Here is a 24,981-nt window from a genome sequence, read left to right as displayed (position 1 = left end):
CCAAATAAGCAGCAACCCGTTAACAAATAATCGGATCAATGCTTATTGGATAATCCTATATTTTACTTTTATTATCATGCACACCCTATTATATCATATGTTATCATAAAAAAATTAAAATACCTAATATATTTTAAAATTTAGTTTCCTTTTTATTTTTATTTTAACTTTTATAAAAACTTATGGTATCCAAAGTTATTTTGCATCTGTTGAGGAAAATTTCGGATCCTGGATTTTAGCATACCATATATAATTAACCGATAAGAGTGTTAGGGGTCCATTTTCTAATCGGATTCGGATATTCTAATCCAGATCCTATATACCGCTAAAATTTAGTTAACACCTGCCCCTCTCCCTTTCATTCCCTTCCAATGGCGCCTCCCAATCCAACTTCGTCCTCCTCCAAAGAAGGAGAGGGAGAAGAAACCCTAGAAAACCCCCAAAATGCCCCTCACAAGGAGAACCCATCTCTCTCCTCGCCTCTCCTCGAATCCATAAGCAGCCTCTCCAATCTCAACGACGCGCTCTCCCGATTCCTCCTCCAATGGAACTCCATGAACCAAACCCTCGGCTCCATCCTCTCCTCCATCTCCTCGCGCTCCCAAGAGCTCGAATCCGCCGCTAAGAACACCAACGTCAGCTCATCCACCTCCTCCATCGCCGACCCCGCCGCCGTCGCTGAGCTCCACTCGATTTGCTCCAAGATGGACGGCCGCGGCCTCCGAAAGTTCGTAACCGCCCGACTTTCTGATCCGGATTCCCTCCGGAAGCAATTCCCCGCCGCCATCGCCCTCGCCGCCCACCCGGCCAGGTTGGTCCTTGACGCGATGGGCCGGTTTTACTTGCAGGGCCGCAAAGCTTACGGCAGAGATTCCCCCATGGACACTGGCCGGCGCGCCTGCGTGCTTATTCTTGAGTTTTATATAAGTTCGGGGTTTTGTAATGCCGAGGTGGAGGAGTCCGTTTGGGAGGATGCGAAGGTGGCCGCAGTCTCATGGAGAAGCCGGCTACTTGCGGAAGGTTGGGTGCAGTCGGCGGCTGCTGTTGATGCTCTTGGGCTGATGCTGTTTCTCGCGGCTTTTGGTGTTCCAAAAGAGTTTGAGTGCAGGGAATTGTGTGAGCTGTTGCGGTTAAAACATCTGAAGAAGAAAGTGAACGTCTTGCGGCAATCGCCTGTACTTGCGAAGAAGATGCCTGGTAAAAAGAACTCTTTTTAATAGTTTAATTAGCTTTACTTATAGAATATCTTGTCGGGCAATTTTTATATATATCTTGCCGGTTATTGCTTCGTTTAGCTGAGAGATTCCTCTGAAAATTCTAGCTGTTATTGGCACTGCAATTTCAGTCATTCATCATTTGATGCCAGAACACAGCATCTGGATAAGAAAATTACATTGTGATCTTGGAGATATTAAGATAGTAAGATATGGTGATGATCAATAAGAAGAAATTAATTGTAGTTTTGTAGTCTTAATAAACAAAATAATTCAGTAGATAAGAACGGGGCATGGCAATAAAATCTATAGGATTGTGTTTGAAATAACTTTTCATTTGTGCTTCAGAGATGAAGATAGGTGCTATAACAAAGTCGATCTTATTCTTCACCTAAAATCTTTTTAACCTTGTTTGGATGGAGAGAATAAGAGAGAGGAGAAGAGAAATTGGGAGAGAGTGATTTTCTCCTGTTATTTAATTTTAAGGAAAGGAGGAGAAAGAAAGAGTAAGGAAGAGAAAAGAAAACCTTAAAGCTGTCAATTTTCTTCTTTCAAAAAGTAGAGAGAGAGAGAGAGGAAGAGAATGGAATAGAAAACTTGTTTTTCTTTATTTCTCTTCTTTTCTCTTGTGTGTTCAAGCTCAAAGAGAGAAAATCATTTTACTTTGGTGATGATTTTATCGACCATGAGCTCAGCATTCTTTTTCACGGGATGTGCTATCTACATGGACAGAAATACTTATTACTAAAATCATATACTACCAACAAACTGTGGATGGAATATGCTCACACAGTGATATGCATATTCTTAACTCAGTGGATCCTGTAAAAGATACACAGAAGTTACTGTGTAACTTCTCTCTGTACTTCCTCTTTGTAAAATCTCAATCAAGACTGCTTTTTGCAGGTATTATTCAAGATATGATGAGTAAGGATATGCATGTTGAAGCTGTTGACCTTATTTGTACCTTTGAGCTTAAGGAGAAATTTCCGCCCCTATCTTTGCTGTCAACCTTTCTACAGAAAACTATACAAAATCAGAAGGAACAAAGAGAGGGACGAAGTTCACTAGGATCACTGGTATGTTTTTCTTTTCTTATGTTGGATATGTAAAATTAAAAGTTAAACATAAATACTTTGGCTACAATGTTCATTAGTCTCTAATTCTCTATTTTAAAATTTCCTGCTTCTAGAAGAAATCTTGTCCATGATTCTGACTTTCTCCAGTGATTAATTGTTTATGAGTACACACATCTATTTATGATTTATGAAATATTATGTATAATCCATGTGTTTAATGTATAAATATTAGCCATATTTCTATGTACAGGGGGCAACTTTAACACCTACACCATGAGCAGAACTTAGTTGTGCCTTGTGCTACATTTCTTGGTGCTTTTTCTAAATTGAGTATCCCCACCATTGATACTATTTTTATATAACCAAAGGTACTTTGCGTGCAATATTGGAAGTCATGTGGATACATCTATAATGTAATCAAGTAATCTCTTTTTGTCTATATTATAAGAATCAGTCAGTTAATGATCATTTGATCAACAGGATTTCTTGGTTCTTTTATAATTCTTCAAGTCTTGGATTGAGTCACATGTTGCACTGTAGGATATAGTTCTTAAGACAAATTATGGATGGTCTATTATCTTATATATTTCTTTGCTACCATGTGTTTATCAAAAGGGAACTACCAAATTAGTCATACTTCTTTTTTACGTATGTGACGTTTGTCATTGTGCTGTGACACCAGTACAGTTGTAAAGCTTGAGTATGTACTACGTAGTCCCTGATGTGAATTTAGTAATTATAGTCTATAGATGAATTTGACACTTGGATATATGTCCCAGTCTAAATACCATACTCTAGTCCATGTAATACATGCACATACTAGACACTACACAGTTAATCTCTTGGACCAAGAATGAAAGCTTCATTATCATTGTTATACCAGACAAATCTATGGTGCACATCATTGATCTTGACCTGTTACCAAATCCAAAACCATCTAATAAGAAAAAAAAGGTTTGCAGATTCCTTACGCATGCTTCAAGCAGTTTGAATTTTAAATTATTTTCAGACCATTTAAATGGATGATGAATAGTGCTGATGAGAACTATTTAAAACCCCATATAGTTTGGGCCCTTGTTTGCATGCACATACTCCCAACAAATTGATGATGCATGAAGTATTAGTTTTGTAAAACGTGTTATGGGGCTTCCAGTTTGAAAACCCACGAGGATTATCATGATCTGGACTATTCAAGATATTATACTGTAACTCATGAACTTTGTTGCTTCCAAAGAGTAAGAAAATTTATAAATGATTTATTCTCTCTCTCTCTCTCTCTCTCTCTATATATATATATATATATATTCAATGGTGTTGATCTTCCATTTAGATTGTCTGTAGTTGAGATTTATTTTTCTTGTTTTAAAAGTGTTTAACTTGAATGCCAAATTATATATATATATATAAACTTTGGCTTAAAACTTTCAGACAAGGTTTGGCACTTTTCTAGTCCATTTGTTGCACCTTAATATCATAATTACCTAACTCCAATGTGGCAAGATAAAGCTCTCACCCTTTTTTCATGTTGGCATAAGCTTTTGTGAATGTCAAGGTGCATTCAATGCCTATTGAAGTGTTTTTATTTTTTTTCATTCCCTCAAAATAAAAGTGTCAAATTAATCTCTAAATCTTCATTGTAAATGTGGTCTTGATTTATTTGCATATAGTAGCTTTGATTGACAAAGATTTAGTTGTTGCTTGCAGAAAGAAGCCAAAGAAAAGGAGTTAATGTCTCTAAAATCAGTTGTCAGATGTCTGGAAGAGAACAAGCTTGATCGATCTGAGCTTGCAAATTTCAAGATTGACCAAGTGATTGCAAAATTAGAAAAAGACATCGCAGAGTATAAGAAAAAATTGAATAACAAGAGTATAAAGAGAAAAGCTGCAGAGGTGGGTCCTTCGGACAATCCAGAACGTAAACGCCCTTGGCTTGCTTCAGCTGAAGCTTCACATGGCATTGTGCCTGGATTGAGTAAGCAAAATCAGGAGCAGGGAAGTATCATACACGCTGATTCTCAAAGATTATACAATGGCTATGCCCCCCAAAACACATTCAATGACGGCTTGCAAGTACTACCTAGTGGAGCCGGCATGGGGCTACCGACAACACTTGGTACTGCAGGAATTGCTGGCTGGCCGACCACAGCAGCAGCAGATAGTGCTCGGGTAACACCAGGGAACACCATTAGGTCATCAACAGATATCTGGGCAGGTTCACATGGGCATTACTTGGAGGGAGCATATGAAGGGAGACTTGCGGGATATAACTTGACTGGCTATTCATCTTCAGCAAGTTGGATGGGTCCATCGCATGCTGCAGGACAACATTTGTATCAACCACAAGCTGCAGGACAACATTTGTATCCACCACAAGGTCCATCCCTAGGAAGTGGGAGTTCAAGCTCTAACCTATATCACTTTGCGGATAAAGTTTTGGAACACGAATTGCATTATGGCAACTCCAATGCAAGCAATGTTGTGCCCGGTTATACCGACTCAGGCTATAATGGGGTATCCAGTTATATGGACCCCGGCTACAACTCGTCTTACAGGAGTTAAGTTAATTTTCTAGCATCTCCCCTTAGTCCTTTCTTACCTGGAGAGATTGTTAACGGTTGACTAAATATTCATCTTGGATGCTTACTTTATGAAAAAATTGAAGTAAAGAAGTTCTTCATTTATGTCCGAGGCATTCTCATTTACTTGGATATTAAATGTTGAGTTTAACTGCCTTCAGCTTCTGAGTACCTTGCAATTATTCATTGAATCTTCATGACATCTAAGCTTTCCTAGATGATCTACTTAAATTCTTTTGTCAATCCTGCTTGGTTGCTGAAGAACAAGTTTGGCCTTACTTATTATCTACAACTGCAGCTTGAAATGATCTTGATATCATATCTCAATCAATTGAGAGAAACATGCAACTTATACTTGTCCTCTCAATTGAGGTCCTAAAGCTTTCTTCTTTCCTAGCTTGAACTTTGTACTCTTTCTTAACAAAATGGAAGGGCTTCTCAGTGGTAATAATGCTGCTGCTCAGTTCATTTATTCATTTCTAGGGATTGCTTGTCCAAAGATGCTGAAGAAAAACGAGGCTAGCTCTTTAATGGAGCTGTCCTCATCCGAATGAATGAATCCCTAATAAAGATGTGGTACATCACATTCACCAAGGTGGAGTAAAAGTCTTCCCATTCTCTTGTTTTGACCAAACTACCTCTCAAGACTCTCAAAATTTTTAAATACGAATCTAAATACAAATCTCTAAATAAATCAAAAGATAACACATGTAAATATTTATCCTTCTATGACTTGGTATATAATTTTCAAATTGAATTACAAACATATAAAAGATATTGGCGGTAGACTGGAATATAGTAAAACACCATGTATTCTATTTTTTTAATTGGGTGTTTTATAACTTTACTAAGATCTTTTTAAATGGAGATTTAAAAATATAATTATTTCACTGTAATCTTTAAATAGATTTTTTAACTTAATTTTACGACACTTTGATGATTTAATCCCTTTAATTATTCTATATTTTTAACGAAAATAAATAAATAGACAACTAGTGGAGGTTTTTTTTTTTAATAATAAACTAGTGGATGGTCTGCATAAACAATAATAGTTCAAAAGATTTAGGTATAACTATCTCTCTTTTTCTCTATATTTTTTTTAATCTCTAAATATATATATATATATTTTAAATGGTAGTGGAAAGATAATAAGATTTTTGAGCAGTAAATTGATTTAAAAAAAGAAAAAGAGGAAAAAGAAACCCATGCAAAAATGTCGGAAGACGGAGAGGGTTAGGTAGGCAGATCGCTCATAACATTTGACCTATATTTTAGGTAGAGTAGCAATAAACCAAGCACAAAGTTTAATTTTCTACTTTGTAATTCTTTTTTTTTTCCATTTCCACCAGCACGACGATCATCAATTTGATCTCTATTTCTCTCTCTCTCTCTCTCTCTAGATTCTAGGCCAAAGACATCGTCTTTCTATGGAAGCAGCCGCCTCCTTCTTGGCGACGAGGTCAACCCTCGTACTACCTAATTTGACCACGCGCGATAACCTACGGGGGAAGCTGCCGCAGCATATCTCCTTGTCGCGGATCTCCGATCGCCGCCGGGTTGTGGTAGTATCGGCGTCGTTGGAGAACAACGGGGCCAAGAAGAAACAGCCCGGTTCTGCCGCCGCGGCATCGGCCGTGCCGACGACCAACTACGTCGTGCCGCTGGATAAGTCGTCGTCGGGGATTACTCGGCCGTTGGTGGAGATCTTGAGGGATCTCAACAAGAGAGTGCCGGACAAGATCATCAATCCTCAGGAGAACTCTATTCCCTGGTATGTTTGTCTGGATGAAGTGTGATCGTGCTAGTTTTACGTCTTCCTTTGATTCCGCACTAGAGTATAGGGTCATGGACTGTAAGAAAGTACTAATTTTGGATCTGTTACTGAGTAAAACAAATTGGAAGACAACTGATGATGTTCACATTTGCTTTAAGAAGTTTTCTTTTTTCTGAGAATTTCAAGTCTGGTGTATACTGTATTCATCCAATGGAGGAATCCATCTGTAAGCCAATGGGAGATTTGACAAGATGGTTTGATGTGACCTCGATGCTTAGAAGCCCTTGATCCAGGAATAATCACAATGAGGTTCAAATTTTATGCTGCAGTGAACTAAAGAAAGGTAATTTGATAAAGAACAGAAGAGGAGCAATAGTGAAGAAATAGATTTAGTGAATTGACCATGGAAGTCACTCAAAATAGATCTGATAATTTGTTGGAGATTTAAATTTTGACTCTTGGGTCTTGGCTAGAATCTAAATAATAACTATTGGGAAGGTTTGAGCTTCTACCAATGTGGTAGAAGTGTCTGATCTTCTATTTGATCACTCGGATGCTCTTATTGGTTTGAGGTTTTGAAACAAACTATACAAGTTCTCCTAAGGAAGATAACTACCATATCGACCATCTGAAATGCGGCTTATGAACTGTTTAATATACTTAAAAATGTTATTTTGGATTCTCTTTCTATGTTTCTAAAAGCATCAATAGTACTAGATCATTATGTACCTTTTTTTTTTTGGTTTGGCTGCATAAAAGAATTTCTCGAACAGATCTATTTGGTAAATGTCCTCCATTGGTCTATGAGCTATTGTTTGTTTTTCATTGCTTGTGTTCAAGTTCTTTATGGGATATCCTCTCTCTCTCCCTTGGCACCTCTAAGGCTCTAACATTAGCTAATTCACTCAATTTTTCATTCTGTAATATTTTTTTTCCTTTTGGTTGAAAATTATGAGTCCTCTTCTTTGTTGCTTTGCCCTTTTTTGAAATTAGCCTCCAGAACAAGTACATTCACATTTCCTTGCATCTGCTCTTATTTTTCATCTATGCTTTACCCATACATATTATCTGCATATGCATATATATATGCACATAATTCTTGTGTTAGTCAACAGGCTATGAGCAGCCACTGGACTGCTGAATCCCCATCAGTACAGACTCAAATCATTAACTGGCCTCTTGCTTCATGAATATGGAGCTTGATTGAGGCTTCTCTAGTTCCAATTTACTAAATGGCTTACCTTTTGGACTGGATGTGCCTCGAAACATGTGCTGTCAACAACATATGATGAATAGGATATCAATCTTCTCTAATGTCAGTTGTTTTTGATGGTATCTCTTACCCAACAGCAACAATTTCTTTAGAATATCAAGCAAGAATACATTATTTGTTCCTTCCAAACTTGTTTCTGAATAAGTGAACGGTGTGGTCAGAAAATGTTATTTCCCCAATTACTTAGCAGAACTAAGAATGCAAAATAAGAAGAAAAGTATTTGGTTTCTTATCCAAGAATCTTTTCTTTGAACAACCACAATGATTCTTTTATATGGAACTGAGTCAGAATGGCTTTTGCATGTACCACTGGTATGCAGCTTAAATAAGTCTGACTAGGAATGCAAGATAAGAAGAAAAATATTTGGTGTCTTACCCAAGATCTTTTTCTTTGAACAACCACAATGATTCTTTTATATGGAACTGAGTCAATGGCTTTTGCATGTACCACTGGTATGCAACTTAAATAAGTCTTTTATCCTTGTTGCTAATTTTGTTGGTGTCTGCTTATACAGGTACCATGCCAACAGAATGCTGAGCTTTTATGCACCAGGTGATCCTCCATTTCTTTATTAACATAAATTGATGCTAATAATACTTACATATTTTCCTATCATTGTTAATGGTAAAGGACTATGAGAATATAGCTAACATACTACATTTTCAATCTCTTTTACATTGAGCCTATTCTTAACCATTTCTCTTCTTCTGCCTTCTACATGTAATTTGTTAGTTATTATCTTGGAAGAATATCTCCTTTAGGGTACAGACTCCATGCACGGTTAGTTTTATTTTCATACTGACCTAGCAAATGTTAACCTGAGTACCACCTTTTCAACTACTTTTCCATCATATTCTGTAGCTGCTCTTTTTATCATTATATTTGTCTTTAATTTTGTTTACACACTTAGAAGAATAAATGCTAGGTGCAGGACAATTTGTATTTCCCACTTTCACACCGTCTAGTTGTAAAGATTCCATATCTTTCAAGATTTGTTGTATTTGTGTGTCTGTAATATGTCCTGGTTGTTTCCTGTATGCATATCTATGCTTGCTAGCTTGGAAGTTTCTTGGAAGACCCTTCATCAAGTAAAATTCACCCAACAATTGCATATAAAAGTAACATGTTGACAAAGGCTGCTCTTTCTCTTGGAACTGCAAGGTCCTATGCATTGGATTTTGTATATACTTTATTGATTTGTGCAAATTGCAAGGCGAGATTTTTGAATAAGTTCGTGATGTGTTTACATGAAATTTTTTTATGCATGCTTCTTTTATTGTCTTTTCTTCAGGTTGGTGTGGAGAAGTCCGCGATGTTATATACTCTGACAATGGGACTGTTACGGTAATATATCGTGTAACAATACGAGGAACAGATGGAGAGGTACTTACTTTCTTATTATTGTTAGTTGTTTTTCATGGTCCAGAGGTTGCATCATCAGTGGAAAACTTGATTTCCGAAGCTTTCAATATATAGTTATGCAGAGAAATGAATGATGGATCAATTATAAAGATAGTTTTAAGAGAAGCTAGAACTCCTATTATTTTTCTCACCATCTTTTATAGAATGAAGAATATAGTGAAAAGCCAAGTGATTGCGGTACTGCAGGAATCCACTTCCTAAGCTATAACACCATAAATTATAGACTGGTAGATCAAATACCTAAGGGCATGTTTGTAGACTCACTTACATATTCATATGGATTAGTTAATCTAGAACATGTACTGATGTACATAGATTGTTGGAGCAAATGTTGAAGTATTTTGTTGACCGGGAGAGTTAATCAAGTGGATATGCCGATAATGCTAAAGATGATAGTGAACAAGTTATCACAGCTGTCGCCAGTGGATATGCTGATATCACACTATATTTTTGTTGTTATAAATGGTAAGTTTTTTCAAAATAAAATACAAACATGCACAAGTATACTCTTTTATTTTATCTATACATGCACGTGTATCCTCGGTCTAATGTTTATCTAGCTTCTCCATTTTGGCATATCAATGCCAATCCACATTCATATGTTGTTAGTCACCATCACTCGTGGTACAAAACAATATTTTAGTTTAAATTGTGAATATTTTACATCTATATGCATGAAGAAATCATGAAAATTTTCAGAGAAACAACTATACCATCGTAAAGAAAGGTTTAATTGTCATTTGCAACAGCACAAAGGATATTAAGTTTGGTGTTTTAGTTTATCAGTATCATATGTGAGTTCCCCTATTAGTTGTTTTGGAACTAGAATGATCACCAAGTAATTCTGCTTGACTTCAGGCTCACAGGGATGCCACTGGAACAGTGCCTTTACAAGATGGCATGTATGAGGATGCAGTTGCTGCAGCAGAGGAGGCAGCCTTTTGCAAAGCCTGTGCGCGTTTCGGCTTTGGCTTGTACCTGTATCATGAAGATGAAGTCCCATAAGAGGAAACTTTTGCTTTCTTTATTGAGAGTTTTGCAAGGCTGTTAGTTGTGTTGGTTTAATCAGCATTGTAATGTTTTATGTCTGTAAAAGTATGCGAGCCTGAGCAAGACATGCACCTTCCCTCTTATTTATCTGGCATCTGATATGGGCTCTGCTTCTGTTATAGAGATTATGTAATGTACGAAAAAATTTCTCCTGGAACAATGAGAAAACAGCTCATTTTATTTTCTCTAAATTGCTAATGCTTGAGTAAATTGATCATTGGCGTTGCTAATTGTATGGACTTTGGATAGGGTTTATGCTGATAAACCTGTTGAAATTGAGTATTTTTGTCCATGTTCAGTATGGAGAGTCTGATTTCCTTCATTGCATACCACCTGGTAGGTTCTGTAGGTCTAGGACTAGAGATGTCGAGCATGATTTAGGCTTCCTGTGGTGCCATCTTTATTTAATGTTTCTGATATGCTTAGTGGACATGCTTCTAACTTCCAAAAGCTTTAAGCAACTGCCAGCTTTGAGATATTTGTATAATTTCAGGGAAGATACATAGGGATATCAGCATGCTATGTTCACAAACTTTTTACTAACTTGATGAGATGGCAGCATCTCCATGCCGTAAGCATCGATTGATGATCAACCCACTGATATGAAGAAATAGTTGAAACAAGTGCTTTTCTTGCTCAGTTCTTGTAGAATAACATTTTGTTTGTCACATTCCAATAGTTCTTGTACATCAGCATCTTGACAATTTAAGTAAAAAATCCTTGCTTGATAGAAAGGTTAAAAGCTGGTATCAAAAGCTTATCGGAGCCGTAACAGTAATGCTCCTGATTATTCCCTTCCAAAATGTTTCACTACAACCAAAACCATGACAATTTGGCTCAAAATCAAAATGTGTAAAACTCTTTTGTGTTGAATTAAATATTGAGAGTTGTAGACATCAAAATTTTGTTTCACATTCAAGCTCCAATAATCCAGCTGCCTCATTTAGAAAAACTTGCGTGGAACATTAAAGAAACCAAATATTGATGAGTGTAAATGAATATCTTCAAGCTTCATCCAAGGCGAAGTCGGGCTGCTGAATTAATGTTTAAGATATTCTTGCATTCTTCAAGGATCGGCAAGTTACAGTGCCTGCTGAAGTTCGCATTGGATGGTCACCAAGAACAGCTGTGTAGGTATCCGTAGTTTTCAGGTGCGGTTGAACAAGTTCCCAGATCTTTTTCTTCTGGACCTGGGTATGATAGATTTATTAGCTGTTAATATAGTATGTGCAAAAAATATGCATAGCAAAAGACTTGATAGAGTTGAAAATTTGAAATGCATTTGCCACGAGATATACATCATCAAATACTGAGCTTCACTAACTGCAAAATGCATAGCAAAATATTGTATACTGTATAACTGCCATTTGCTCAGATATTCCGATTATGCCTTTTACATGCTTAGCATGTGCATCTTGCCAACTATGAAATTAAATGGGTAGAGAAATTTACTCAATAGAGCTACTAATGAAATCATGTAAATTCTCACACGTCATGAAACCACATAATTCAACTCCCAGCTATAATTGTTAGGAAAAAAAAGAAATAAATAAAATAGAACCAAAATCCTTTTAAGTGAGCCTTATGTAGCCCAAAAGGGTAACTTATCACAAATCAAATGGACAACTGGGAATGGCACAATTACTAATCTTTCCATGAAAGGATCACGCTCAAACAATAAAACTGTAAAAGTAAAAAAGATTGTACGGCATCATTCTAGTTGAAAACAGTAGACCCTCTGCTCTGCAATGTAATAAAGCTAATGAAAGAAGATGAGGAACGCCAACATGAAATACCTGAACAGATTATGGAATACTAGCATTTATGCATATGAACCAAACAAAAAGTAATGACGAGCAAAATCTCAACTCTAAGTGGAATAAAAGAGGCAGCAAAAGGAGAAAATTGAAATCCAGCATAACATGACAGACTTAACACAGTCCCTTTAACTTGTGCTACTTCATACTTGCTGCATCATGCCCCATACCACAGGTAGGATTTCCTCAGATACATATTCCTTGCTGTTCCCACTTCCCACTGCCTCTCACTCCCATTGGATACTGTTGCACTCCAGCCTAGGCAGGATTTCCTTGCTGAGGCTTCTTCATTGATTCACTCATCCGAAGATGAAGGCCTACTTTGTTGATGATTTTTGTGTCTTTACTTTCAGCCTTCCATGGATGACATCTCAAGCTGAACTTTATCATTCTTGAAGTCTACTTCTGAATATTTTCTCTAGCATGCAATCCTACAAGACCTTGGATCCCTAGGCTAACCTTAATCTATTGGTTGATCCCTCTTACCTATCATATTAACAATTTGATATCATTTATTTTGTGTTATAAATTTTACAATAGATTCGAATTTTGTGATACTAGATAAGTAGATGGTCTCTTTCAAGGCTTCTTGTTGGGATAAATTTATCTACACTAGTTTAATTCCTAGATAGATGATTATTGAATTGATTAGAACTTCCTTTTGGAACTTGTGCTCTCCAAACCCATTGGTGGCTCGCAGGTAGATTGCATTATAACTCCTCCACACTTCTGAAGTCCCACCCAAGCTAGAAAGCTTACATATTCTGTAATGCATTTTCTCACTTTGTTCAAGTCCATTGCCGTTAGTGTTGTCTTCTTTATCCTTTTCTCCAGCAGAAATTATCCTATCCCAATTATAAAAGCTCACAAAATGTCGACAACAGCTTAGCAATGCCAAATAATCATTTCTGGAGAACTATAGCAGATCAAAAGCCTCAACATAGGAATTTACTTTACGCATATACATAAGAAAAAAATCATTAACACATCTCTGCCAAATGATATGGTTATGGAACTTTATGCAAAATTTTAGAGTGTTGGCCTGTGGAAAGGTAATGAAGAAACAAATAAAGCAACACAAGCTGAAAGTGAAACCTGGTTAGGTGTTGCAGCATCTGGTTGTTTATCCTTTTCTTCTTCTGAACCAAACCAAATTCTTTCACCAGGGAGTGAATCTTCTGGAGGTAAAAGAAGCTCAACATTCTCGTGCGATTCGTCAGAAGCAGCCATTAACATACCATTCGACTTGACACCTCGCATGTTTCTAGGCTTGAGATTAGCAAGGACGACAACTCTAGCATCCTGCATCCATTGCATATTCGGACCATCAAAGTTCTCAATAATCTATATAAGATATCACTAATTTGCTTGCATCTATCAATGAGAAGGAAAACATGATACCTCCATTTCAATGAAAATTAACAAATCCATATGGAAACAATAGCTTATAAAATGCCTTTGAATAGCAAAGTTAATCTATGAGACTATGAAGTTTGACTGTGGAGACGCAAAAAACTTCTCTTGGGGATCAAAGTAACAAAGTTCTGCAACAAAAATTGTTCAGGAAGCAGCAATCCACTACATGGCTCCATAAATCAAGTTACCATGTAAACAATAACGAAACTAATTCCAGAAAAGAATTAAATAAGCACAGTATCTTGGCAAATAGGGAATCTGATCGAAGGCCTAGTTTTGGAATATTATATCTGGATTTGATATCCAAACCTGGAGTTGCTCCAAGGGGATGTAGTTGACAAGCCCACTGCAGATAGTCCTCGGCTCTTCTTCTCCCACATCCACCTCTTCCACGTACAAAGAGTCCGCCTCGGGATGCCTCCACGCCTTCAAGATTCTCCCCACCCTGATGTCCAACACATCGGCCGCTTCCTTCACGGCGGCATCCGACGGCGGGGGCGGGGGCGGAGGAGGAGGAGGAGGAGGAGGGGAAGGGGAAACGGTTTCCTCTGAGGTGTTGCTGGTGCCGATTGTAGACTGACAGCAACACTGGAGGATGGAGGGGAAGAGGTGGATCCGTGGATTCGAAGAGGAGCGGAGAGAGGGGAAGGGGATGAAAGAAGAAGAAGAAGATGAAGAAGAGATGATGTTTGCACGGCGACGGAGGAGGAGAGAAGCGGAAGAGAGGAGGAGGTGGCTTCCGGTTATTGAAGCAGACGCCATTGGAGAAGCAAAGGAGGAGGACGACGACGTTATCGGTGGTGAGATTTGAGCAAAAGTGATGGACCAAAAAGAAAAAAAGAGGAGAAATTGCAAATAACACCATACATTTTCTACTATATTAAATAAAGCCCCCCTCTTTCTTTTTGTTTTTTTACAAATAGAGCCTCCACTTTATTAAAAAATACACCGAGCCAGATGGTGAAATAAAAAAATAAAATTAGTTTGCTTAATAAGTTAACAATAATCCTAGAAAATATCATCGGTTGATGAGATAGAAAATATTTCATTAATTTCAAAATATATTAACTTAAATACTTAAATTACCTTTTTTTAATAGTAAATTTCAATGGCAGATAAAAAATGTGAGAAATTATTCAAGAGCACTTCAGTCATTTTTTTACCTATGATAAAGTTAATATATGATTACTTTCCACTAGGGTGTTTTTGATGATTAAACCCGGGAATTTAATGATAAATATTAATAAAATAGAGAATAAAAGATATATATATATATATATATATATATATTTGGGTTAAAAAATTTAAATAATATGTTTATAATTACTGTATTACTCATATCTCTTTCCTCTAATTTGGCATCCAGATTAAACAATAGTAGCTTAAAACGTATATTAATTGTTATAATTCCCAAGGCTGCTCAAATATAGCCCAAAAACGATCTAAGCCCATTGGGTGCTCTTGGGCTTAAAAGCCCAATTTCTTGGGGGGATTACTGCAGACTAATTACATTTTGACCGAGAACTTCTTTTTGAGACACTAAGTAGAATCTTAGATCTTAATTTTGGATAAACTCTTCTCGTTAGGACGAGAAGAGACGTCACTACGTGATGCTTTTAAGTTGATATATGATTTGAACCTTGGATTTATATCCAATTTCTTTTGTAGATTGTGAATCACGCCTTGCTCTTCCTGCACAATGTATCTCTAATCTATTGAAACATAATTTGGCCTAGATGATCGTAATTGAGTTCAGATCACTAATTAAAAAGGAGAAGGCAATAACTTCCTGTTTATTTATGTTTGTAATGAAATAATGAAGAACAAGCTGCGGAAATCCAACAAGGAAAGTATGCAGAAATGAAATTAAAGGGTGTGACATCTCTAACATACAGCAACCCCACCCCTAAAAATAAGAAAACCAACTGTGCTATCCAACACTATGTATACACTAGCTGATAATTTTTTGCACGTACTATTGATGAGCATATACACAAGTTCTGAACTAATGTGGAACGAGCATTACTTCCTAAAAAAAGAGAAGATCCAAAGTTACTCACCTAGATATCATTGGTGAGACTATTTGATTCCATTGCATCTCTTTGCAGGATTCAATTATTTGACATGGTCAAGGGATATCGGAGAACCCTCGACGACTACAAGAGGATCGTCCTTCAATTCATCAGTTGACAAGCGTGATCCTTGAGACTCACCTCTCTCAGAAATATCCGATGACTGATCTTCTTTTGTCTTGTTAGAACCTTTCCTGCTAAGTACACTCTTCAAACTCTGAGCAGGCTTGCTTGCCTGTTGTACCATGCTCTTCACCTTGGACTTCACATGGTTTTTAACTGGGCTTGCTGCCTTATCTATATCAGGGCTGGAGAAACTATTCTCTGCCTTATTCTCACCATTGTTGCTAGCACAGTCTTCATCCAGTATGACCGTTAATGATGTCCGTTTCTCCCCTACTGCGGGGATGTTCGGACGTGGAGTTGGAGGGAGGTTTGGACGTGGAGTTGGAGTAGGCTCTTCATCATTTTCTATGGGGATATCCTTTCTTGAACTTTTATGGAACACAGAACCTAGCTTGTGCAAGCCTTTCTTTATTTTGCCAAGTCTACCAGGTTTATTTCCCTCAACATTTTCTTCACTACTGGTATCACTCAGTTGAGATCCTGATGTAGATGAACTAGCACTATCCTTGCAATCTTCCCGATGAACTTGAGTCTCTGGTTGCCGAGCTCTTCCTTTTCGCGGCTCCCATGTTTGGGAGAGATCGCTGCCAGGATGATGTACCCATAGACCTGTCTTTTCTTGCCCCTCAATGTTTATAGGCTCATACTCATCTGCCATCTTTCGGTAATTCTCCAAGCATTCCTCAGTATTGCAGTTGGAGTTTTCAGCAGTAGAGGTTGATCCGGGAGTCACCGTTTCAGAAGTCTTGCATACTTCTTCATCATCAATAGGATCATTCTTTCCCTGAAAAATCCTGCTTCAGACTAATTCATCCAAATCTACTGTCTTTCTATGTTTCTTCGAATAAATACAGCATACCTTTTCTAGCTCATCCTCAAGTATAGTTAGAGCCAAGTGAAGCCTTCCCATCTTAATATTCTTCAATGAAAACCATTTATCATGTCTCTGCCCACCCCTCAAGTCATTGAGGTTTATAGAATAATCTCTGCAGACATTAAAATAGAATTTAAAGTTGAGAAATTGTGTAGATCATACAATACCTGTCTCAAATATTAGAGCTGTAAATGCGCCCATCACATGATGACCTTTTTCCCTTTTTTTTTCTTAATTTTTAAACTAATCTAATTTCTATACATGCTAAAAGACTGGAGCAAGGAACAAACCCAAGCATGTCATCAAAGATAGGATCTTTATCACGAACTTGAAGAACAAGTACATTAGGTGCCTCCCATGAACTAATGGGAACCTTAAATTCCTCAAGCCACTTTGGTGATAATGTTTTCCTCTGAATCTTAGTCTGGAACCTGTAAGGACCAAGCTGGCATTTCACGTAAGGATCCGCAAGTCCTGCATGGTTTGTTTGGTGATTAACCAATTATGAAAGAGTGACGATTAGAAAAAAGATAGTTGGCTGTGATACTACCATTTGGATCTGATGGTTTCATATCAGCTCCTTCCAAAATTTCAACCTTTGCGTGTGCAATAGGAGGCCTCTCATCAACAGTAAACCATCCTTCTGAAATAGTAGGTACAACATTAGTATAATGGAAACCTAAATTTCAGCAGCAAGAACATTAGTTAAGATAAACTAAAAAATACTTTGCTGACCCTGACTCAAGCTTGTGCCTAGTAAATATAACGCAACGAATAGTATCATAAAAACCTGAATTTCAGCAGCTTTATGCCCATCGAATTCTACTAGAAAGCAATTTACTTGGTTAACATATATATTGCTTTTAGATTGCATTGATATGTGAGTTCTGTTAGTGTAGGTTGAATCATTTGACATGCACTTTATTCCACTGTTTCATTGACTAACCTAAATGCAGTACTTCTAAATAGGGTTCTCAAAAAACCTATGATGAGCCCATGGGCCATCCCTGCCTTACCCCCGCCCGCCCCCCACCGCCCCGCAACCAACCTATTTAGGATACCCTACTTATTGAACGTAATACAGGAAAACTATAATAAAAAATAAAGAACAGATGGCTGCTAAGTGCTCCTCTGTCTTGTCTCATTCTCCCTCTCTCTCTCTCTCTTGCAGGGCAACCTCTCTCCCTCTTTGCTTGTCTAATTTCCTGTCTGTTCTCTATCTGTATTCTTATCCTCGTCCTCCATCTCTGTACCTCCTGTCAACCTCATTCTCCTGACCGATGTGTAGGACGACCAGCACATCAGCACAGGAATTGGCAAATTCCCTATTAATATTTACAAAATCATTATTGAACTACCAAAATTTTCACCAAATTTTAGTTAAAAAATGCATACCTCTACACTCTTAGAATTCAATGAACAAACTCTCCTTGTCAAACATGATAGGTCAACCAGATGAGAACCAGGGTTGTAGCTAACAACACCAACGGGAGGGTGCACACTGTCTTGTTTACTAAGACACCAGCAATACAAAATGCAAATTTCGAAGTTGTTTTGCCTCTCTCTCTCTCTCTCGTATTAAACGTCAACAACTTCAATTATAAAATAAACACAAATATGCTATAGCACAACAGGTATGGCTAACATCTATATTATGTATATTTCACAAAGCTTCTTCAAATGGCAAGTTGAGCATCACTTTTCTCAAGTATAGATATAGAATGCAAACAGCAATATTTGTGAACAATCAACCCATAAGTTGCTACAATGTCAAAACAATAGCAAACTCTCAAATAAAAATGAAGTCCAAAGATAAAACATTTCTGCCTTACCTCTAGGTGTTGAGGCAAACTTTTCCACATCGACAACAAGCATATTAGGCTGAAAGAAGTATAATAATGGGACATATCAGGAGGAACAGATTAATACTGCCAACAACTATAAAAAATTTAAGCAAGACTTGTTAAAATATTAAAAAATATTTATTCTCTCATAATGGTAGAACTTATGGTAACGAAAGTCATACTTTTAAGTAAAGAAGTCTTCTTGAGTAATCCTATTTAAGAAATCAAATCTACCAGGATCTTGTTTTCCTAATTTATCTCTCTTCTATATACTTTGCACTCTTTCTGCACATAATATTTCATATTCCTCACGTGTAATAGTTACGTCTAGTACCCACATACCAAAACAGGATGATACAAATGAATTTATCTTCATAGCAACTCCTGGAGATGAAATAATATGAGAAAACCTAGAATTCTAAAGAATCATCACGAACAGGCAAACTAACCTCAACCAATGTCTGCCCAAATGCAACATCCAGCAACTTATCCTACAGACCAAGAAGATGAAATTATTGAGTGACAAAAAAGTAATTGATGGTACAAATAGGAAAGGATCAATGCCATAAACCAGAAGAAAATCTTACTAGCCACCCTGAAATTCCTGGAAGTTCAGTAACATCAACTCCATGTCCAAAAACTGGTTTTACTGTCATCTGAAAATAGGGAGGCTCAACAAAGCATATTCTGACACGTCCAATAAATGGCCAATGCTGAAGAAATTTTATACCCACCAAGACCTACAAATAAAATACAGGAGGTCTGAACACAAAGCCTTCACATCATATTGGAGTGCTTCCAGATTAAAAAGTCAGAAGTTTCTCAAGCTGAAGAGGCAACAATTACACTTTTTATTTTTTGCTCACAATGAGCACCATCCTAGTAAGCTATTGGCACAGGTTGGCACAATCTATAAGATACTAAAACAGACTTAGGCATTGTTTGGAAGGGATAAAATCTACTTTATCCCCCTTTATTCCTAGAGTTGTTCCAAACATAACTTTTGTGGGAATAGGTTATGGGCAGACTTAGTACTTAGAAAAAGCAAATAGTTAACTTTTATGATTTTATCCCTTTATCCTAGGGTATATAACCAGAAAGGTGGAATTAATTTTATCCCCAGTTATCCTTGAGATTTGACTAGTTAAAGGAATATGCTGGGGAAGTGGGGATAAATTATTCCCAGCTATTCCACTTCCAAAGATAACTTTAGTCAAACAGTGAAATGCCAAACTATCACATTGATTCATTAATCTAAATGGAGGATAGCAAGATGAGCATATTATGTGGCATGACCAAGGGCATAACAAGGTAGCCAAAATCAAACAAACACAAGATCAAGAAGTTGTATTATTTCATTAAGTTCTCATTGAATTGAACTCCAAGGGAAAAAGGGAGTTCTGCTAGTTGAGGATCCTATCAAAGATGGGTCTAGGGAGGGGGGTTTATATGCAGCCTTACCCACATTGCTAGAAATCTAGCTTATGTCACTCAAAATGGTACCCAGATGGTAGTTTGGTACTTTGGTTTATCATCAAACTACAAAACTTAGGAAGAAATAATATTATATTTTCCTCCAATAGGTACTCATTTCATATGCTTCCATCACAATCGCAAATAAGAAGGTAAAGAAAAAGATCTTTAGAAAGATAAAAGGAGATTCCTGGAGATTAGCTGAGCACATTAATCTCATATATCTGATGAATTTCTTGAACAAAATAAAGAGATTGCTTCCATCTATTACAATGATCTTTTTATTAACAATATGGCATATAAGAAATTTAAACAATAGAATGTAAACTAGCTTTGTCATAACAAGTGATTAGCAATCAGATGGATGCTCTCTCTCAAACATTAGAATCATTAAGCTGACATAATTCAATATCTTAGTTTCTTTACCTTGCCTTCAATATGCATACCAGTCACATGCATATTTGCTGTTATGCCAAACCCTAATCTTTTCCGCAGCTTCACAGCAAGTATACCACTCATATCTTCTGCTGATAGAAAATTCATTCCTAGCTCAAGAACCTGCAATAACTCATCATCAGATCTTAAGCTACCATTTAAGAAAAAAGAATATTCATCAAGAAGCCTACATTAAACTCAAATGATAACTACCCAAGAAAGGTCATATGTACCAAATGGTCATCATCAGCAGATTCAGTGATAACCCTTATATCTGTAAACGTGGGCGGGTTCCTACCCAAGTAAAGGTGTTGAATAGTTGCTTTCCGCTGAAAAATAGTAAGCATAAGTATTATCTTCTAATGCAGGACTATAAAAATATGTCTTGTTGTATAAAATTATGTGATATGATAAAATAGAAAACTGGCCGAAAAAAAGAACCTACAACTATCTTAATATGTGCATAAGTACCATCCAGTAGAGAATTAGATATATTACTTTCAAAACTCAAGTAGATTGCAAAAGATGCACCATGATTAGTTGATTACTTCAAATTTATGTAGGGTAATCATCAAAAAGAGGTGGATAATGCTTACCTGAAGATCTAATCAGTAATCACATTACATACACAATACACACTGAACGATAAATAGAAATGATGAGGGAAAACCCATACAGCTGTCCAAGGTTTAAACTTTTCCAAGAACCAGGGTATGATCGGCATCAAAAAATTTTGAGATGCAATCTGCTCCATGCAAATAGGCCAGATCTTTCCAACCGCATGATTTAACCAACGCACCGATTCTGTATCAGAAAGAAGCTGGCACATAAAACGACATGAGTCTAACTCAAATTAGATGTCTTTCAGAAAACAAACTTGTTTCAGATAGACAGAGCTCTCCTATTTTAGCAAGCTGGACTTGAAATCAACATTAAAAGCCATAGACCCGAAACAACAGAAAGCAAAAAAATAAATAAAAATGAACTCGAGCATAGTGTAGTGTACCCTTCGTTGGTTGGCACTTTTTCTTTCCTCATACTGTATTCGCTTCCGCAATCTCATTGAGTAGCGTTCGTTTACCTATGACACAGAACCAAAACATAATTTATTCTGAAAAAAAGAAACTGTAGCCACAAAATAGAAAGGATAAATGGATTCGCAAAGTCAGGCATGCTAACAAAATCAAGTATATGCGGGGTGGGTGAGTTTAAGTTCGATCAACTATCCTTTTTGAAGCAGATAGTTCACACTTCACAGTGCTCATTCTCTCAAAAATGAAAAAAGCGTAAAAACAAAAGCATGAACTAAGAAATTAGGAATGTAGGATTAATTAAGAGACATGTAAAAGACTCTATGTAAAGTACTATCCTAGAAACATGAAAGGCAGTTTCTTAAACGAAGAAGACAGTACAAGAGAATATAACCAAACAATAATTTAAACAAGTCCTCTGGTTCAACACTAACATCCTTGAAAGGATTCAGTAAAATAAGCCTTTAATTCATACTATAAATGAAAAGATATCTATGAGACTGGTAACTAGAATTTATATACAACTACAATATGCACCATTTTGATTCACAAGTCACAAACATTCTTCAGCTTTCCAAATTTTCATGTCCAATTTTTTATAGATTAATTTAGCAAGTAGAGTGCACTTGATAAAATTTAGCAAAACTTCTTTGCCATGAGTAGATGAGATCAACAAAATGTCAAGACTCCACAGTTATCCTGAAATTTTTCCAGCAAGATTTTTGATCTCTTTTTTCTCCGATTCTTCTACTCTTCATCCTCCGTTTTGTGGAGAAAACAAGGGTTTAGGACTTCACAAATTCTAATTTAATTGCCAACTAAAATAGCTAGAATCTCTTCAAACACACAATGACTACACCAGAACTTATTTAGAGCTAGATTGTACAGATCATTTTTTTCTCAATCCATCTCTATTTAGTGCAAGGGTTTCCATCAAACCAATGCCATCATATCCTTATTTACGGTTAGTTCTGGTCTTCCCCCTTCCTTGATCCTATTAAGGGACCGCCTAATTCCACAATTATTCCTTCATACAGGTGCATTATAAACATATCCTATGATCATTTCATAAATGTAACTTATCCTCTATGCGTTGTTCTCTGAAGTTGAAATTAGAAGTTGAAACATTTTGCCATCTTCCTCGGTCTTACTTCATCGCCTTCCCTTTTCTTGAACAAATAGAATTGCAGCTTACTGAAATTACCAAAATTTAATAAGGCCTCTTCTAACAAACTATTTTACCTCATTACTGAACTTTGAAAGAAATAAATAGAAAAATTAAAAGTAGGTTTTTGCGACCTACAAACCCTAATTCTCCCATCACAATTACTGAAGAAACGTTCATACCCAAGCTCTAAAAGTATTGATCGAGACCTAAAAACTGCAGCCAAACAAAGATAACCAAGCATACCTTATAGAGATACCACAAAGCGACGAAGAAGATCACAGGGTGGTTATACCCAAAGGAGACACAGATCCACAGCACCACGAGTGCTATGGCGAGGTGATGCATGATCGAAACCTCCATGAAACTCATCGCCGACCCAAGAAATTTCTATTTTTCTTCCACCAATCCACCTGAATGCAACGAATAAAGCACCGGAAAGAGAGATATCTCCGGACCGGATTTATAATGTTGAATTCTTGTAAATCCCGCGATTTTCAAATTAGATAGAGCGAGAATGGTAGTTTCACCAAAGGAAATTTAGAATTTAAAAATATCAAATAAGGAAATTAGCAGACTGAACGAAGTGGTGGGATATCCCCCACGCAGTGTGTCGATCTGACAGCGTGGCGGGCGGAGAGCGACGTAACGCGTCGGCAGGACAACGACTTGCGGGCTGGATGGAGATTAATTTTAATAATTATATGATAATGTTTTATATATTCAGAAAATAATTATATAATAAATAAGGTCATAATAATTGGAATACATCCGGCTCCAAGGTCACGGCTTGCCAAACAACTTTAATGGCAGCGGAATACAACAAAACTCTAATGGAACTTCATGAGGCACCCGTCGGGGCGACTGCTCAGTGGTTACTGCGAGAATAGGGATAGGTGAAATTGAATACCGACGGAGCACAGGCAAATTGTGCCTACCAAAGTGAGGCGAGATGCCTTGTCGAAATGACTCTATTATGGTACATTTGGATGAAACTTCAATTAGTCATAGTAGTGTATAAGCGGATCCTAGAGATTGATTCTCTCAGTACAGTTAGAATACTCGTGAACGAGATTACATGCCCATGGAGTGTTAGAAAAATAGTGAACCAAATGCTTAGTGATCATTAGTATATTGTAAGGTATTTTAAGTGCAAAATGTATTTAGATAAGGCAACCGAGTTGCTGCTAACCGGACAGCAGATCGAGGTAGATTAGCCGCGAGAAGTTTTGTTCTAGAGCCGGCCAGGCCTCGCCCACTAGATTTTGTAACTTTACGTCGCTAGAGTCACATTTAATTGAATATAGCTCATCTTCTCAACAAAAAAAAAAAAAAAAAAAATCATAATCAGTATATATATATATATATATATATATATATATATATATATACTATATTAAATATTTATATAAAAGTATTAAAGAGTTATTTTGGCATCAAATAGCATCCGGACTACTAATATGATTGTCATCTGTATCAAATAAGAAAATGCCAGTCATATTAAATATTAGTATTTAAAAAACGTTTATGAGTGATTCTCTCTTTTTAAGAAAAATGTTAAAATAAAAAAAAAGACTGAAAATATGTTTAGTAGGTAAAGAAATCACTTCTTTAATTTACTTATTTTTATAACTAAATATTAAAAATATAAATGTTTTTGAAAGTCCTTTATTTTTTTAAAAATCAAACACGAATTCTAATTTCAAACAACAAAATATGAGATGATAAGGCTATAAATCCTCTCTTGCACGTCTCAATCCGAATTTAAAATTAAAAAATTAAAGTCCTCACACGTCTTAGAGAAAGTGATGGCATTTATGTATACAAAAGATTGGTCAGCAGTGTAAAATTCAAACCTAATTTCTTCTCTTTCGGATAAGAAAAAGTTGATCTAATTAATTAATATTTTATGATATAATTATTCACCTTATATCTAGGGTGGTTAATTAGAACCCTAATCTTATCTTAAGATTAGTGTTCTAAATAGTTATTTTAATTAATTACAAGAGATAAATTCTTTGAAAGAAAATTAACATGATTAGGTACAATGTATCTATATCTAACTTGCATGCTTATCTGATAAATAAAGTATAAAATAATTAGAGCTAAACTCAGGGGTTATATTATTAAAAGTTCCTACTAGTATTTCAAAAGTCCTCAATCCACTGGTATCTGGTTGTTGGCATTTAATAACAGGGATTAATTACACCGAGATCCTTCAATTATTTATTATTTTCACATGCGACCCAATTGTTTTTCTTTTCAAAGTACACGTCAACTCTTTGAATTATGAATAAAATCGCTGGGCCCTCTGCGACAGATCTTTTAATAAAATTATA

At 36.5% G+C, this 24,981-nt stretch overlaps 4 protein-coding genes across 7 annotated transcripts; 2 read left to right on the top strand and 2 right to left on the bottom strand.

Moving 5' to 3' along the window:
- The first annotated feature begins 371 nt into the window (after positions 1-371).
- On the top strand, positions 372-5,020 carry LOC140769187 (inactive FRIGIDA-like protein 2). The gene is made up of 3 exons (XM_073109804.1): positions 372-1,197; positions 2,121-2,293; positions 3,998-5,020. Exons 1-3 carry the CDS (start codon positions 372-374, stop codon positions 4,850-4,852), a joined length of 1,854 nt encoding a protein of 617 aa, XP_072965905.1. The 3' UTR covers positions 4,853-5,020.
- A 1,050-nt stretch (positions 5,021-6,070) lies between these two features.
- LOC140768628 (DNA repair RAD52-like protein 2, chloroplastic) lies at positions 6,071-10,580 on the top strand. Of its 2 annotated transcripts, XM_073108970.1 has the most exons (5): positions 6,071-6,144; positions 6,270-6,640; positions 8,432-8,469; positions 9,209-9,300; positions 10,198-10,580. In XM_073108970.1, exons 2-5 carry the CDS (start codon positions 6,297-6,299, stop codon positions 10,342-10,344), a joined length of 621 nt encoding a protein of 206 aa, XP_072965071.1. In that variant the 5' UTR covers positions 6,071-6,144; positions 6,270-6,296; the 3' UTR covers positions 10,345-10,580. The 2 variants fall into 2 exon arrangements, with proteins under 2 accessions (XP_072965071.1, XP_072965070.1); XM_073108969.1 differs by lacking the exon at positions 6,071-6,144 and having other exon boundaries at positions 6,165-6,640.
- LOC140768627 (uncharacterized) lies at positions 10,371-14,488 on the bottom strand. The gene is made up of 3 exons (XM_073108968.1): positions 13,932-14,488; positions 13,302-13,508; positions 10,371-11,579 (listed from the first exon to the last, which is right to left on the bottom strand). Exons 1-3 carry the CDS (start codon positions 14,382-14,384, stop codon positions 11,436-11,438), a joined length of 804 nt encoding a protein of 267 aa, XP_072965069.1. The 5' UTR covers positions 14,385-14,488; the 3' UTR covers positions 10,371-11,435.
- Positions 13,371-23,193, bottom strand: LOC140768626 (C2 domain-containing protein At1g53590-like). 3 transcript variants are annotated; one of them, XR_012105787.1, is made up of 13 exons: positions 22,889-23,193; positions 21,453-21,527; positions 21,123-21,266; positions 20,680-20,775; positions 20,438-20,569; positions 19,126-19,278; positions 18,988-19,029; positions 18,527-18,575; positions 17,245-17,337; positions 16,985-17,168; positions 16,680-16,806; positions 15,683-16,604; positions 13,371-13,508 (listed from the first exon to the last, which is right to left on the bottom strand). XR_012105787.1 is itself a non-coding variant. In XM_073108966.1 (12 exons), exons 1-12 carry the CDS (start codon positions 23,012-23,014, stop codon positions 15,738-15,740), a joined length of 2,088 nt encoding a protein of 695 aa, XP_072965067.1. In that variant the 5' UTR covers positions 23,015-23,193; the 3' UTR covers positions 15,387-15,737. The 3 variants fall into 3 exon arrangements, 2 of the variants coding, with proteins under 2 accessions (XP_072965067.1, XP_072965068.1); XM_073108966.1 differs by lacking the exon at positions 13,371-13,508 and having other exon boundaries at positions 15,387-16,604; XM_073108967.1 differs by lacking the exon at positions 13,371-13,508 and having other exon boundaries at positions 15,387-16,604; positions 21,123-21,250; positions 22,889-22,936.
- Positions 23,194-24,981: the final 1,788 nt, after the last annotated feature.

This window comes from Typha angustifolia, chromosome 10 (genome assembly GCF_048772165.1).
Source record: "Typha angustifolia cultivar Huaian chromosome 10, ASM4877216v1, whole genome shotgun sequence".
In the NCBI taxonomy this organism is placed as follows: domain Eukaryota; kingdom Viridiplantae; phylum Streptophyta; class Magnoliopsida; order Poales; family Typhaceae; genus Typha; species Typha angustifolia.
Note: the sequence above shows the minus strand (reverse complement) of the source record. Positions and strands in the feature narration are given on the sequence as shown.